This window comes from Plectropomus leopardus, chromosome 18 (genome assembly GCF_026936395.1).
Source record: "Plectropomus leopardus strain MGB_pleo_1.0 chromosome 18, ASM2693639v1, whole genome shotgun sequence".
Lineage (NCBI taxonomy): Eukaryota > Metazoa > Chordata > Actinopteri > Perciformes > Serranidae > Plectropomus > Plectropomus leopardus.
The window spans coordinates 11,702,501-11,719,054 of record NC_142193.1 but is presented as its reverse complement, the minus strand read 5'-3'; the positions used below and the strand labels follow the sequence as shown (position 1 = coordinate 11,719,054).

At 42.4% G+C, this 16,554-nt stretch overlaps 1 protein-coding gene and 1 long non-coding RNA gene across 4 annotated transcripts in view; one reads left to right on the top strand and one right to left on the bottom strand.

Annotated features, from left to right (window-relative positions):
* Positions 1–8,180: 8,180 nt before the first annotated feature.
* LOC121956785 (neurogenic differentiation factor 2-like) lies at positions 8,181–13,288 on the bottom strand. 3 transcript variants are annotated; one of them, XM_088069353.1, is made up of 2 exons: positions 12,874–13,288; positions 8,181–10,426 (listed from the first exon to the last, which is right to left on the bottom strand). In XM_088069353.1, exon 2 carries the CDS (start codon positions 10,417–10,419, stop codon positions 9,349–9,351), a length of 1,071 nt encoding a protein of 356 aa, XP_087925479.1. In that variant the 5' UTR covers positions 10,420–10,426; positions 12,874–13,288; the 3' UTR covers positions 8,181–9,348. The 3 variants fall into 3 exon arrangements, with proteins under 3 accessions (XP_087925479.1, XP_087925478.1, XP_087925480.1); XM_088069352.1 differs by lacking the exon at positions 12,874–13,288 and adding an exon at positions 12,078–12,797; XM_088069354.1 differs by lacking the exon at positions 12,874–13,288 and adding an exon at positions 11,491–12,031.
* LOC148186442 (uncharacterized) overlaps positions 9,139–16,554 on the top strand; it is an 11,226-nt gene continuing 3,810 nt past the window's right edge. The window contains exon 1 of the long non-coding RNA XR_015774861.1: positions 9,139–9,274. This is a non-coding gene — a long non-coding RNA (uncharacterized LOC148186442). The remainder of the gene's footprint in view (positions 9,275–16,554) is intronic.

The window sequence follows — 16,554 nt, the reverse complement described above, 5'->3', positions numbered from 1 at the left end:
AGAAACACAGATTGCAGAAGAGCTGCAGGATCAAGACACTTGTCCACATGAGTGTATATTCAACATACACACAAACTCTTATACATGTATTCCCATGTGAGCTTCCCCTGGCAGAGGGGCACGCATGTCAGGCATCGTGCTGCTCCGCCAGTCTCTTCCTCTCTTTATTTGCTTCTATTTTCCTCTTCCTCCTCCCTCCCTCTCTGCCTGTCTGTCTGTTAGTCTGACAGCAGGCTAACACTGTGGTCATTTTACAGACTATTTTCATGAGGTCCTCCCATCCACTTCGCAGAACCAGCCTGTCATCCCACAATCCCCAGCGGCATCATCAGAACCCATTTTGGTACTGTGAGGAAGGGATGGGCACAAGTAAGTGTGTGTGTGTGTGTGTGTGTGTGTGTGTGTATGTGTGTGTGTGTGTCCATCCCCCTTGTCACTCCCGATCTTTTCCCACTGAGCATGTGCCAGCTCTCTGTGTTTGCTGGCTGACAGGACCGAAGGAGAGACGATTGTTCTCTACGTACCCAGAGACCCTCTCCTGCCAAGTCTGGGATGAGATCCTTTCTATAGCGCTAACTCCTCACAGTCGGGCATCTCACAGCAAAACACACACCATTACTGCTCTGGGTGGGAGGGTGATAGCATGCACGCTGAAAGTCAGTCAGATACACAAAGGTCTGTTTTACACCAACACTGCAAAAAATCTCCTGCTTTAGAGTGAACATGTTGGTTTTCCTTCACATAAATGCACAACTTAAGTCAGCTAATTCAAATCAAATCCTTGTTTTATCAGTTACATTTTGTAGATCCCACCGGACCTACACGTTTCAATTTGATCTGCTTTATTTAGAGATGTTTCAATTCAGCAAGTGCAAAAAGGTTTTATTTACCTTAATCTTTCAGAATACTCTTTTAATTGTTCTAAAGACTGATGTCTGTATTTTTCAAACGGGACTCTATTTTCCCATGTTTTTGTGTCTAAGTGACTAATGGGAACAACAGCTTCTGAAACTGGTCCAGTATTGAGCAAGAGCGCTGCAGACTGCAGCCACAAAACAGGCTGCAATGTCACAACTCGGGGCAAGTATGCAATTATGTCAGTTTACGCCCATAGAAAGTGTTTGTTTTTGCTACTGACAGGCTCAGATTGTTTTTCTAAATGTGACATATGACAACATTATGGAAAGGATTCCTACAGAGATAGACCTTTTTCTTGAAGAGTAATATCCTTTTGTTTAACCAGAAACAGCCCCAAAATTGGCTTCATCAAACCAACCAGACTGAGATCCTTTTTTGTGTTGTGTTAGTGTTTATATAAAAAGAGTCTTGTGGGTGTGAAAGTTGGGGTTTCAGAGTTGTTTCTGGGTAATCAAAAGGATCCTACTTTTCAACAAAAAGGCTTATTGCTGTAGGAATCCCTCCTTTAATGCTGACAGACCCTATAAATATAATAAAAATCTGAGCCTGTCAGTGGCAAAAACAAGCACTTTCAGTAAATTGGCGGCAGGCTCCTTAATTGCTGGAGTGGTGACATTGCAGCTTGTTTTGTGGCTGTGGCTGCAGCGGTCTCACTAGGTACTGGACTAACATAAAAAATTGTTGTCACCATTCACTTAAACACAAAAACGTGGGAATATAGAGTTAAAAAATGCCACACATACCCCTTAAGTTTATACATTTAGCACATGCAAGTGAGAAACATTTTTATTTGTCATTAGCAATGAGTATCAATCGATTAATACTCAGCAGCAGGTGTATCTGGAAAACTTTTGCAGACATAGAATAAAACCCCACATATTTTTTCTGGCTTGGCTCAAGGTCAAGGTTCAATTTATTCATCCATAAAAACATATAAATCACAGAGCTGCCATCCTAATCAACCAACGCTAATTACCAAAACATAGAAAACAGGTCTTGTTCATGAGAGGAAAGAGTTTATGAGTCAGAGTCCTTGTGTTAAGTTTGGAGGAGCTGTGGAGAGTAGACAGTGGCGGTGACGGACAGAGCAGGTCATCATCCGAGCGATGGCAGGAGAGGCGGGCATCGGAAGATTAAAGGTGACGGAGAGGGATGAAGGAGAAGCGAGAGATGAAAGGAAAGGGGAGAGGTGCGGAGGTCGTCCGGGGGGTGATCAGTGAGGTGGATGCGATGCCATCTGACAGGTCCAGCTGGGAGACTGCCCGCCCCCCAGCGCTGCAAACTGGTCAATATGGAGGCCAATTACTGCTGCCCATGTGACCAGGGCATCATCCAACCCTATCATAACACACGCGCACGCACGCACACATGCCATCTGTGCAGACCAGCAACGACCCCCCCACCCCCACCCCTTCTGATCCAGTTGCGTCCCTGTGCAGTGCACGCTCCTACTTAACCTCCTAAACAGGGGCCAGCCACGCCTCTGAAACATAGAATGAAGACAGGTAAAGTGGGACAATTTTTGGTAAATTACCACGAAAAACACCTAAAAATCTGAATACTACCATAGGTATCACTTTTATAACTTGTTATAGTTCTCTGCTATATTTCTATGATGAAATTATGTTGTTAAATAATTTAGAGACTAAAGACCTTCAAACATGTCAAAAACTCTGGCCTCTCTCTACCAACATGTTCAGGTAAAATGGGACAGAAGGTAAGGTAAAGTGAGACAATCATGTTTTGTTTTTGTTTTTTGCTTTTTTGTTTTTTGTTTAAATAGGCTAGTTAAATCTGTTTAGCAGTTCAGTCAATAATCCATTAAATAATTCATGTACAAAATATTGTCCAACTTTCCTGCCCAGTTTTCCCTGTTCTCTCGCTGCCTGATTCCTTGGTGCCATATTGTCTAAAGTGGCAGACATGGACTCACAGCCTTAATTTTAATATTTTTTCAGTGACAAAAATACTCAAAATGTCTGAGATGTGATAGGCTGCCACACAGTAGCATCAGTCCTAATTTTATGACACCTAGTAGCTTAAAAACAGGCTGCTCTACTTCAGAAAAATGTCCCACTAGAGCTCATTTTTTGTCCCATTTTACCTGAATGCATTCAAAACCCAAACTTAAGTGTCATATGATAATATTTTTGTGTTTAAGTCAAACATTTAATAAATTAATTTTAACAACACCATACAACCTTTTTTTTTTTTTTTTTTGCTGTTTTACCGTAATTGTTTTAGATGCAGAACTCCAGCATTAGAAAACCAACTTGACACATAGCTTTCCTTGCATTTTCTGACCTATTTTTTTTTAAACTCTTTTCCCTTCCTGTAATATACTAGTTATATTAAATCAATAAAGTACTTTTTTTCACGTCAAGTACATTTTTAGCAACAGCTCGACAGTATTCTTGATGACTGGATGCTAATATTTAAAGAGCTCGAGATGTAAGACATTCTTTGTCCCATTTTACCTGATGTCCCACATCACCAGACTTAATCCCACCAAGACTCCGTGAGGATGTCGATGACGGAGAGCTGTACAGGTCATGAAGACTTTCTCACACAACTCTCTGAACAAACACTTCTCCCTGCAACATCTGGCACCACCCAAACCCCGGAAAAACCTATCTGGCCACCCGCCAAAGGCCTGAAACCTACCTGGCGCTCACCCGGATCTCCACCTTCACCCCCACTACCCGGTTCCTCCCTGCCCCCTTTACCCTCCTGCTCCCTCCTCCTGCAGCCCTTGTTTCTCCCCTGGCAGGACCTCCAGCAGTAGCGCACTCTCACTTCAGCTTCTGCCTCCTCTTCTGCCCCACTGGCCTTGCTGCAGCGCGCACCATTGTGTGATAACAAACAGATGTTGTGGAATTTCCTCTGAATGGACTGCCAGTGACAGGCCTGCTCCCTTGTCTGGCAATTTAGGGGCACACTGGCATACAGTCTGGCACTGAGGTTGGCCGAAGTCTGCACGATTGTTTCCTCTGTATACACATGAGCAGCATTTTCAGTGCGCACGCAGGTGCCAGATAACTTAACAATCTTTGTGCATGTAAATTATTCAAACGCATGTGTGTATGGGTGTGCATGTGATTTTTTTAAATCTCTGTCCAGTTCAGCATGTAGTTTGTTTTTTAATCACTGACAGATTGCAAATGCTCACAATCTCCTGACCAGATTATCTCTCCCCCCTCTCCCTCTGCATTGAGTCCTAAATGCCTTCATATTTAACATCCATATTATGAACTGATATCTGCATTCTGCAAAAACACTCAGTTATTATTTTTGCTAGACGTTAATTGGAATTCACACCATAATACTTGTGACATTTTGATAATCGCACTATTGACTGTTATGTCGGACAAACACTCTTGATTTTTTTTTTCTCTCTACCAAGTTGAGTGAGAAAAAGAGTGGGCATGAACATGATAATTTAAACAGCGAGATTCATTCACTCACTTTTCATCCTGAGTGGAGCACAGAGTGTCAGTGGAAGTTTGTTTTTTTCTCTCTTCTTCTTAAGACTGGCTGAGTCTGTCTGCAAATGTAAGTTAGTCCTTGCAATTTGCAAAATTATGGCAATTAAAGTATTAAAGGATTAATTTACAAAAAAAGGGGGGGGATTCTTTAAATTTTGCGGAAATCTTTCAGCTGGTGACCTAGCCTAATTAAAAATTATTAAAAATGGGGAAAAAAACACCTGTGAATTCTCTCATATAAAACATATTTTCTTATTTTGTCTTTACTGAAGAAAGGTGTGACATAATTAGAGTTTTTGCTAATTTGATGACACTCTTTTATGATGTCACAACTTCTCTCTCTGGTACACACACGCGCGCTTAATGTCCAAGCAGAGGCCTGCAAAAGTAAGGCGTTTTAATCTTTGAGTTAATATATAAATTATCTAATTGCAAGAATGATTAACAGTAATAACCAAGCCAAAGAAGTTAACCTGATGTAAGATTTTGGTATTTTTGCTTAATTAAATATTTGGTCCTTTAAAGCTGAAAAAAAGATTGTGCAAACTGCTGTAAAAACAACAGAATTTAATTAAAGTTTAATCCAAATTTGGGCATTTTTTCTTTAAAAGTTGGCCTCCGTGTGTGGATCAGTAGAAGTTTACCACATGTAAGGCCTGTTAACAACCACCGTGTAATTCCAGGGATGCAGCACAGCCTTCTTTCAATGCATGAGCTCATGTACAACATAACATTAGAGGGAAATATGCATATTCATAGGCCAACTCTTTACAAAAAAAATCTGCCTTTCTGTTGTGTATCTGTGTGTGTGTGCGCGCGCTTGCGTGTGGCGAAGGGTTACTCAGGATGAGCGCTCTCGTTTTTAAACGTCCTGGATAATGAACAGATGCTGCAAAAATTAGGAAAGAAACATCGACTCCTCCCAGCAGTGCCACTTTGGCCCGGTGAACTGGCACACTGGCGCACACACTGGGTTGTCCTCTCCGGAGCTCCTGGTGCTGCTGCTGGGGAACATTAAGGGACTTGGCACGGCTCTCCTCCGCCAGCCTGCCAGCCTCTCTCTCTCTCACTCCCTCTCACTCTCTCCGGACTGTGGAGGAAGAGGAGGAGGTGGAGGAGGTGATGGTATGGGGGGGTCGGGGAGTATTTTGATAGATGCCCTCTCCCACTGCTCGCTGGCCTCTCTTCTGGGCTGGCTCCTTCAGAAATGCAACTTTTTTTTTTTTTTTACTTTGCTGATGAGGCCAAAAAAAAGATAGAGGCCTAAAACTAACACAAAAAAGTGTAACACAAGCTTTTGGCTGGTCGGTTTGAAAACAGCCGGAGCTGCAGAACTGTGGTTTGAGTCCCAACCGGGACTCTCCCACTAAATTAATGCACTCACAGGTGGAAGCGCGTGCCAAATGGAACATGTGTGTAATTTAAGATAGTGGTTTTATATTGAACCTAGAGGACAGAAGTTTATCAAAATGAAAAACAGTGCCACGGAAACGAAAGGTAGCCTATAAAGCAGAATTTATTCCGTGATTAAAAATTATTAAAAATATTTCACGCACTGTATCGAACGTCCTGCTATGTGTAATGTTAATATTTTGTCAGTATTTTTGCCTTTTTTAAAGTGCATAAAACAAAATTTGCAGCAGCATGAACCTACAAGTGTAGGACTCAACCTTCAGAAATTATATTTTCATGAAAAAATAAGTTAAGTCATCTTTTAATCATTTACGCGTTATTTTTGCAATTATGCAGGCGGGACAGGAACATTTTCTTTATATATTTATTTATTTTTAATGTAATTAGGTGCTGTAAAATGTGACGATCTGTTGGCTGAAATTATCATATTATAGACTTTATCATGCACTCTAACTGTGCTAAAATTTAGTTGATGTTTTTTTTACACATTTTTTTTTTTAATGTAGCTATTTTACATCAATGTTTGCTTTTGGCTAAATATTATAAAGTCCTTGTTTTGCCATCCAAACTTTTAATATTGCATGTAAAGACACTGCATTTCTTTGGACAAGAAAAAATATTGGAGAGAATCATCAGAGAAAAAAATCTTGTGGATCTTTCACTTTAAAATTATTCCTACATTTGTGTGTAACAAAATTTTAGTAGTCTATAAAGGCTTCCCGGGCCGAAATCCACAACCCACTGCTGATACCCACGCAGTTTTATTTTGAATAAAATGAGTAATAAACTTCATAGTTAAGCTATTGCAGGTATTGATATTTATATTTGGATTTCTATTGGCCACAAACACTCGCTACCCAAAGCCTGTGTGTGTCCTTACAGCAGTGAGCACCCAGGACATTTTAGGGAACATATGGGTCCCGGGGCAGCGCTCCAAACCCAGCCAGGGTGGCAACGGCTGCCCCTTGCACGGTGTGTGTGTGTTTATGTGTGTGGTCACCAAGTGATATTTAATATTCATATGTCTCAGTAATCATTTAACTTTCCCTATGTGCAAAGTTAATGTGTGTGTTTACATATATTTATTAAAGATACAGATGTAGGCTAATTGATTTAAACAGCCTCAGATAAATAAATCCATATGTTTAGAATGCACATCCAAATCCATGTTTAAAATGCATGACTATAAATATGAGATGTGTGTTTAAAGTTACAAGAGGTGAAGCTATGAATAATAATCATAATTTATATGTGATGTTTAATGCATTATCGAAAGACGACACAGATAGAATAACGAATATTTACATTTTGTCTCAGGTGTTAAAGTTGCACGACACAAAGTTTATTATTAATAGAATTTAAAAAGATAAAGAATTTTTCAACAATTAGGCCTTTTATTAATTTAAGGCTGATCAAAGGAATATATAATGCATCGAAAATAGTGATAAAATGGCGTGTTTTTATTATTTTTATGTCTGGATGTGACATTGGTTTGCTTTTCCCCCCTCACTTGTCATTAACGCATTGCTGTGAAACCAACAGACCTGCAAAGAAATATCAGGATTGGATCTAAAAATAACTCCTAAGACGTGTTCACAAGATTTTAAAATATAATGGTGTGAATAACAAGACCATTATTTGTTGCATTATTATCAGACCTCTTGTTTGGATTGTTTGGATCTTTACCAAATTTAGAGCTCAAACAGTCCGAGTCATGCGGCAGCTGCAGGAGCTCTCCGCGGTGCTGAAACTCTGTTATCTTGACGGTCAGTATGAAGCAGACCTCCATTACTATCCTGATGACCTTGAATGCAGGGATGGGCATCAGCTAACCTGCACTGTTTGCATTATTAACCCGTGTGACCAGACTCTAATCAAGCTGTATTCTCCAGCTAACTGGATCCAAATTTATACCAAATCCACTGTATTTTCCTCCTGCAGTCGCAGATTTTCAAAAGACTGCTTGTAATTTTGAGCTGTCTGTCAGATAAAAATGACGCATTGGCAACTTTGAGCTGTCTGTCAGATAAAAATGACGCATTGGCATCACTTCACTAAGAAGGACGACAAAACTGCCCTAAGTCGAAGGCCTTGAGGTTTTGTGAGGAGCTCCTGCAGGCTGTGGCATCAGACTCATATTATCCAATAACGAAAAAAAAAAAAAAAACTTGCTGCAGGTTAATGTTTAATTACCCTTTTAAATACAAATGTCCGATTAAAATCCCATGTAAAAAACAAGACAAAACAAAAAAACACCCGAGTTCTCAATTTACCGAGTAAATATATTTTTGTAAAGTTATTTAATGTTGTAGCCTATAATTAAATGCTGCTCGATAGGTGGGGAAAAAAATCAAGTTGCACATGTCTCATCAATCGCCATTTTATTTTACCACACAGTTGGTTGAATACAAACTTGAAAGACTTGAATTTTATGAAAAAATGTTCAGCAACACATGGGATCCCTTCATTTCCATTGACTATTAACATTAGTTACAAAAGAAAAGCAACACAATAAATACGTGCAATAATAACAATAATCATGATGATAATCATATTAATAATAATAATAATAATAACATAGCACTGCAAATAAAGGCGAAAATATTGAACCAAAATTGAGTTGAAAAACAAAATACAGTGCAATGGCTGAATGAATAAATAAGAGTTCAAAAACGCAAATGAGAAAAACGTCTGATTTCATTTACTCTGATGATTTTTTTTTTTTAATTTTTGGAAGTTGATTTTGGCCAGCCCACTGTCAGATTCGTGTGTGTGTGTGTGTGTGTGTGTGTGTGTGTGCGAGAGAGAGAGAGAGAGAGAGAGAGAGAGAGAGAGAGAGACATACAGCAGTGTCTTCCTGGGCCTTGTTGCCACGCTCTGTGGTCTCGTTGGGTTTTGCATAGATGCGAAACGATTGATTTGCTAGAGAACAGACTCTTCTGAAACAACCAAACTTGCACTTTTTCTAATCAGTACAGCTTTTTCCCTGTTAATTTCTTCAGATTTCAATATTTCCCCAAAACACCACAACCTCCCAAATCTCGCACGTTTGGGCGAGTAAATGTGATTTGCATTAGCTTGTTCATTGATTTATTTCTAATTTCCAAATATTAGAAAATTGCCACCAATGTCAAGATGTAGCCGTAGCCAGTGATGTAGTGGTAAATAAATAAGTGGGTAACTTTAAATCATCAAAACAACCACCGATACAAACACAAATCACGTTTTTAAGAAACATTTATATTTTTGATATTCCCTCGTCATCATAGATGTTGATATTTGTTTATCATTTTTCCTTTTAGGGTTTTATTGGATAAATTCTGCTGCACAGAATCATTGTAGGCCATTACCCTCCACTACATCTCTGACTATAGCAAAAGAAAAAGAAAAGACGGAATAACTGAAAGAAAAACACTGAATGACAACGAGTGAAACATCTCTCCAGAACATCCTGGCAGGTAAGCTTTTTAAAAAGTGTGCCGTGGATAGATTGTTGATTGCAAAGAGGAGTCGCGCGATGGGCTTCTCATTTTTAATTGTGAAAAAACGCATTCAGTTCATCATACACGGGGGCCCGTTCGTGGTGTAAGTGCATGTCGTGGTAAGGCAGGACGTTTTCCGAGTGAATGCCGCTCCGGGCCCCCGAGGAGCCAAACACCAGGTTGTGTGGCCCCGTGGGTCTGGAGCCAGGCAGGCCGGAGTAATGCATAGAGTAGTGGTACCCCTTCTCGTTGTCGGGGGACGCAGAGCCTTGGTGCTTCAGGGAAAAGTTGCCATTGACGCACAGGGGCGGGCTCAGGGGCCCCTCATATTCGGGGCTGTTATACTCCGGGGACCCGCTCCCACCATACAGAGAGTCGTAAGCCGAGCAGTAGCCGTGCGTCCTCAGCGGATGCGAGTTCGAGCCCGGCTGGCAGTGGGGGCTTGAGAGGCGCGCGCACTGGTAGGGGTAGGAATGCATGGAGAAGGAGCCGGAGCCGTACCTCCCCCCATCCTGACACTGCTGCTCGGTTAGGAAGTTACGGGAGTTTAGCTGCAGGCATCCCGCCACCAGGTTGGTCGTGGGCTGGGAGAGCCCCTTGCACAGCGTCTGGACGTAGGACACAAGGTCGGGCCTTTTTCCAGAGCGCAATATCTCCGACAGGGCCCAGATATAGTTCTTGGCCAACCGCAGCGTCTCGATTTTGGAAAGTTTTTGCGTTTTGGAGTAGCAGGGAACCACTTTACGCAGATTGTCGAGCGCAGAGTTCAGATCGTGCATTCGGGTCCGCTCCCGCGCGTTGGCCTTTACCCGTCGCATCCTGGAGCGCTCGATGCGGGCCGGGGTCATTTTGCGCTTCTTGGGGCCTCTTTTCTTGGGCCTGTCCCCCTCTGTGTCCTCTCCGTCGTCCTCTTCTTCCACCTCGTCCTCGTCCTCGTCTTCCCCAGCGTGCTCGGAGTGCGTCCGGCTGCCTCCTCTCAGCTCGGATCCCTCCATGCCGTCCTGGGTGTCCTGATCCTCATCTTTGATCTTGGGGTCCTCGTCCTCGCTGTCCTCCGGCCAGCCCGAGTATTTCTGCACGTCGGGAAGCAGCGAGGGGTCACTGAAAAGCCTCGTCAACATTGTGGCTCTGAAGAGAGGAAAGGAGATCGAAAATGAGGCCTTTCAGTCATGCACACAGTGTCTATGTAAACGTAGAATAAAAAAAGAAGACAATAATTCTAGCAAAATTTCAGAAAAAAATGCAATCAAAAACTCACTTTTACGAACGTAAAATATTGCAAGTTCCAATTAAAATATTTTGATTGCAAGATGTCAGATCACCCAAAAAAATCAACACAGTTCCTTTTTCTTAGAAATATACCCGAGTCATTATTTTTGCCGAAAGGACAAATTGTGTAAATATGAAGGACATAAAAAAAACTGAACGAAATCAGCTCTTAAAGCTTTGCCCTGAGTTACAGCCAGACGGATCTCCATTTAATTCCCTGCTGTCATCCGTGTGCCCTGTCGCGTCCTCTCGCAGCGGGTCCCAGCGGCAGGGGCCACATTACAGGTCCCATGGGGGCCCCCACTTTCACTCCTCCTGACGCCCATATACACTCCTGGCTGCATTCCAGCACTATTCATCCACACCGTACACCTCTCCCCTCAGAGGAGGCGAAAAGGGGGATTTTATTTAATTGATAGGCTGTAGCTCCGTTTAAAGTCACGCTGATGATTAAATTAAGGCTCACAGACATGTCCTAAGCCAGGCTGTAAAAAGGATTGGAGAGATACTTAAATACCAAGGCCTATAGGCAAAAAAGGAGGAAAGAAGTCTATAAATCATGGTTTACAACTGGAGAAATATATTTATTTTTTTTAAAAATTATTATTACCTTTCACTAAAATTGTAATCATATAATTTCATATGGCAAATAAATTTATCGATTTTATCTCAGTATAATAATAATAATAATAATGACGATGATGATGATGATACTAATGCTACTACTACTATTACTAATAATAATAATAATCTACTTTTCAGTTGAAAAATACATCCGAGATAATTCGAAAAATTCCTCAAAATTATTTTAGCCTCGGCTGAAACGAACCCCAATTAAACAAAAATAAATCAAATGACTATCAGCAAACGCGCAAACATGCTATTTAATAAAACTAAAATGAGAAATAAATTGACCAGCCTACCACTTGATTAGTAAGTGCAGTCCCATCCATGAAAAAAGGGAGCTACAGAGAGACGATGTGATCTTTGACAGCTTCAATAAGCCTCCACCGGCTTCCTCCTTAACATGTTTCACTTCCCATCTATTATTATAGTGCAGCGGCAGATAGACTTGCAGCCCATAGTAAGGTAGGCTGTGATGGTTGGTTAATTATCTCGGGGGGTGTGCCAGGGGCAAAATCTCGTTTTTAAATCTCAGGCTCAGGAGGTTTGCTCAATTAGAAAGAAAAAAACACACACACACAACAACAACGTTTAATTAACAGAGCATGCAGTTTACACGAAATAGATTTCACACATAATTCAGTATGCACGAGTGCATGATTTCAAAGCACTTTTTTTAGTGGGCGATAACCCTTTACAGATGGAAATCGCTTGTATCCTTTTAGCCCTCGTTAAATATAAAAAAAAAACAACTCGCGGAACCCTCCTCAGCAACGACTGGGGTTTAAACAATGTTGTGTCGAGATAGATTGTTGGAGATAAAACTAGACAAACAGAGATAAATCACGCTGCACACTGGCTGTCACAGTCAATGGCGTTGTCCCACCCTTTCATTTGCTCCGAGATTGAACGTGCAAATCATCGACAAAATCATCAATAAATCTCCCATTAAAGCTCGAGGACGTCCTTTGCTGGAGGAAACGGGTGTGAAATCGTCCACAAAAAATCTGATCTTGGTTGTCTTTTGTTTCTCTTAAAGGTCCAGACGCAGGAATCTCTAAAATCAAATTAGTGTCCGATATGATCTATTTATGTGCGGCTATACTCCAACCCTCAGGACTGCTCCTTGGAAATGATCCTGCAGGAGTGAAATCGCGACCGGGAGACGCTTGCCTTTTTGACTCGAGTGTGATGTTTGATGTTAGCTTTTATAATCCAGGTAGATTTGGATGTCAAAAGTTGAAGGGCACGCGGAGGGAGAGTGGGGAGGGGGTGAGGAGGTGTTTGTGTAAGCGCGCTCATACAGAATAAGACGACAAAAAGAGCCTTGAATATGACATTTTTGTGTTCGTTGGAATGGATTGCAAAGTGTGCCATCACCAGATTTTAGGCGCATACACCGGAGCAAACACATAAAACGACAACATTACATTTTCATATGCATGCCAGATTAGCTTTTTAAGATACAAACTATGCAAAACAAAGGTGCTTTGATTCACCAAAGCATGTCATTTAAAGTGCATTAGAACTATATAAAGCAAAGATGACACCTTGCATTAATATGCATCTGTTCATCTGCTTATTAGATTAATTTTCTCCTCCATTTTGGACAGGCAGTATTCAGTATCCAGCTTCTTCTCTCTTTTTTTGTTGCTATTGTTGATGTTTATATTCCAACTTACCTCGGCTGGAGCTCTTCACAGGGGATGGGAGGAGAAAAAAAAAACCACGCGCTTGAGTTTCAGACCATCTTCAGGGACCGCACGAGCGAGCGAAGCAACGCTCCCTGTCAGTGTATAGGTGCAGGCAGGCAGCGCGCGGCTTTCTTTCACTGGCGGCTTGTTTAGGGGTGCTTCTCTCCCGGCGCGCGCACTCGAATGACCGGAGCTTGCGAGCGAACGTGCGTCTCGAGCGTGTCTGTGTGTATATGAGTGAGTGAGTGTATGCATGTGTGTGTGTGAATGTGTGTGCGCGCGTGGCAACCGTGAGCTACCGGGGACGGGGTTACATACCAGCTAAGGCTGTGATGCCAGCGCCCATATGGCTGGCACGTCACCGGCAAGAGCCATCACATGAGAGCCCGGTGATTGACATGCGCCCGCATTCGGAGAGATTTGCCCGCGGGGGGAGAGAGACATAGAGAGACAGCGAGGGAGGGAGAGAGAGAGGGAGAAGGAGGAGGAGGTAGTGGTGGTGGTGGTGGTGGAGGAGGAGGAGGGCTCCGCCATCTGTCACCGCGCTAGAGCTCACACAGCCAGAAAAAAAGGAGGAAAAACAGAAGAGAGAGGGAGAAAATAAAATGGTGGAACAACAAAACTCATCATTGTTGACCTGTGCTGCAGCTTCAAGGGATGCAGACTATTTTATTTTAATCAAACCTGTGAATTTTCTCCGTCACCTGCAAAACTGCACTCGTCGGTGTTTAATGCAATTTGGAGAGGAGCTGCGCAGAGAGGCTACCCCAGCAGTCACCACGAAGACCACTATAGTGATATTATTGGAAGTAAATGTACATTAATCCCTTGAAACCTGAGCTAATTGGCTTGATTTCTTTCGAAAACATAGCTACAACTTAAGAAGAAAACCCACAAAATTAGCAAGAAATTAATAAAATAAAAGTTGCAAGAAAATTACCTAAAAATAAAACAAAAAAAAGAAGAAAAAAACGTAAAAAGCAAAATGACTCAAAATGACCTTTAGACAATGCAAAAATAAAATATATGTATATATTTTTTCTATAACATAATTTAAAATATATAATTATAAGAACTATAAATATATTTCTCTGAACATTTTTTTTGCATAATATCTAAAAATCTCCCAACAGCTAACTTTTAATGTAATTTTCTTGTCACCTTTTTCCTTCTTTTTTCACACCCAGATATTTAGGTTGCTCATTGCCTTTTCCACGTGGTTTAGGTTGGTTTACATGCTTGTGAAAGACACAACAAAACTGATGTAGATCCAGATTCTAAAGGGTTAGTATGATAAGGTAAACTCATCTCCCAATAGGAATGTTATAGTGATTCAAAGTCAAGCAATATTGCAGTTATATGCATCAAAACTCCCAATGCCAAATAAGTTCTGCTTTATCCACAACCAATTAACCTCTTTGAAGACTCTATTCTCATATAGTTGAAGAAGATAATACAGTAATATTGTATGGTGCCTATTATAAAATTACACCAATTCACTCTTGAGCAAATGAAAGAATCTGGATTTACCCTCCACCACTTCACTGGTTCAGAAGGCGGGTGGAGGTAGGGGGATGGGGATGCATTATAAGTGCATTAAGGCCGTGGAACAGAAGGCATATTGTTTATTTATTTACCTAATTGGATCAAATTATGTTTCAATGTATTCAGAGAAACAACAACCCAAAACCAATTGTGATTTGTTCTGACTCTTGTGGGCACAACACCGGGCACAGATGACCCACTTGCCAAAAGCTGAAAATGAGTCAGATTAGAAATTTTATATTTGTGTGTGTGAGGTTAAGTGTGAAGATCAAATGTTTACTGGTATCTGTGTCCGAATGTGTGAGGTTTGCCAGAGCTGCTGCTGCTGCTGCTGCTGGTGTTTCCAGCGTGCAAGGGGCGCCTGCAGGGACGAGAGAGAGGGGGAAAGAGACATATAGAGACAGTGAGAGAAAGAGAGTGAGACCCAGGTGTGTAGGCCCACTAGGGATGTATGAAAAATGAGGAGGAAGGGGGGCGTAGCTGTAGATGACGGAACTGGTGCTGGCAGAGGTGCCCAGCATTTAGGCATGTTGGCACATCATTGGCGTTGATGCAAGAACTCCTAACCACCAGCATCCCTGTTCCTTCAGTGTGTTTGCCTCCCATCATTGTGTCCATCCCGACTCCGAGATCTCTCTATTTAGCAGACATTAGTGGAGTTAATGTGGGAGAAATGAGCCCGATGACCACCAAGTCCAACTTGGCACAAAGACACCCACCGGACTGAGGGAACAGGGACCTGGAGGCTGAGAAATAGCTGATAGAAGCTCATCATGTCCTTGGGCCTGGATCACCCCTACGTCTCCTCCAACTGAGGGAGCGTTTGGGGGGGTTGCAGGGTCATCCCAGGGGTCACCAGTAGTGTGGCAGCTGCTGCTAGGGAGCCGTGATGCCGCACATTCACTAATGTGTCTCATCCCTTATGGGATGAGGATAGTAACCTGGCACTACCCCAAACCATGGTGGGGTGATTGTGTCAGTGTGTGTGTGTGTGTGTTTGTGTGTATGTGTTTATGTAGGGGGAGAGGGGCTTCACTGCTTGCCAAATCAGTGCCCTATCCTACCTCAGCTGCACTGAGGAGGGGGGAGATGCAAGGGCTGCGGCCATGGAGGAGGGCGGGCTGATGCTTCTCAACAAGTCCCAAACAACCTTCAGGTCACCTTGCCAAAATAAATGCTAAATGTCAACAGCGTGGCTTTAGCCAGTGCCGGGCTAGAGGCGACTCCAATCAGGGAGGCTTTGATCTGATATTGAAAACGCCGGAGGAGAGCTTGTCTGGAATTACGATATTTTAGAATGACTTTGCATCCTGTTTGTATGCGGATTAGTCTTAAGTAAGGGCCACCTGCTGTGCCTTTTTTGTAGGCTAAATGCATGTAATCAAGATGCAAAAATGTGAAGCCCTTTCCCTTTAAGATATCAAATTCTCCATCACTCTTTTCTCTCCTCTATGGTCAAATGACACCCAATAGCCTTTCAAAGTCATCAAGCCACACCTCCGTACCTTTGTCATCTTCCCCCTCCCTTCCTCCTCCCTTCCTCCTTTTCCTCACTGTCAGACGTGTGAGGTGATGACCTGCACTTCACTTGTCTTTCTGGAAGAAGTGCAAACTTCTTCTGGCACAAATATGAAATACAGCACACACGCACGCACACACACACGCGCGCACACACACACACACACACACACACACACACACACACACACACACACACACACACCCTCCCACCCCCACCAGACTCCCGGACCCCATCTGCACTCTCCTCTCTCCAGCCCCCTAATTGCATATGCACAAATGCAAATGCCTATTAATTAATTACTTGACTAATTAGTGCAGTGGTATTTTAGAGCGATAAATCAAGTGGAGATGGGGGCCGAGGATGGCGGGGGCAGGAGGAGGGCTGCGCAGAGCATCGACAATGAACCCACACCAGAGGGAGTCTTCTCCTATTGTACAAGTCCTGTGTGTGTGTGTGTGTGTGTGTGTGTGTGTGTGTGTGACTAGTGGAGAGGGTGTGCAAACTTGGAGCTTCTGAAGTGAAGCACCGCTTTAAAAAATGCTGAAGAGCCCCGAAGAGGTGACTGAGCGAGATAAGTACTCTCTGTCTGCAAGAGGAAGGGA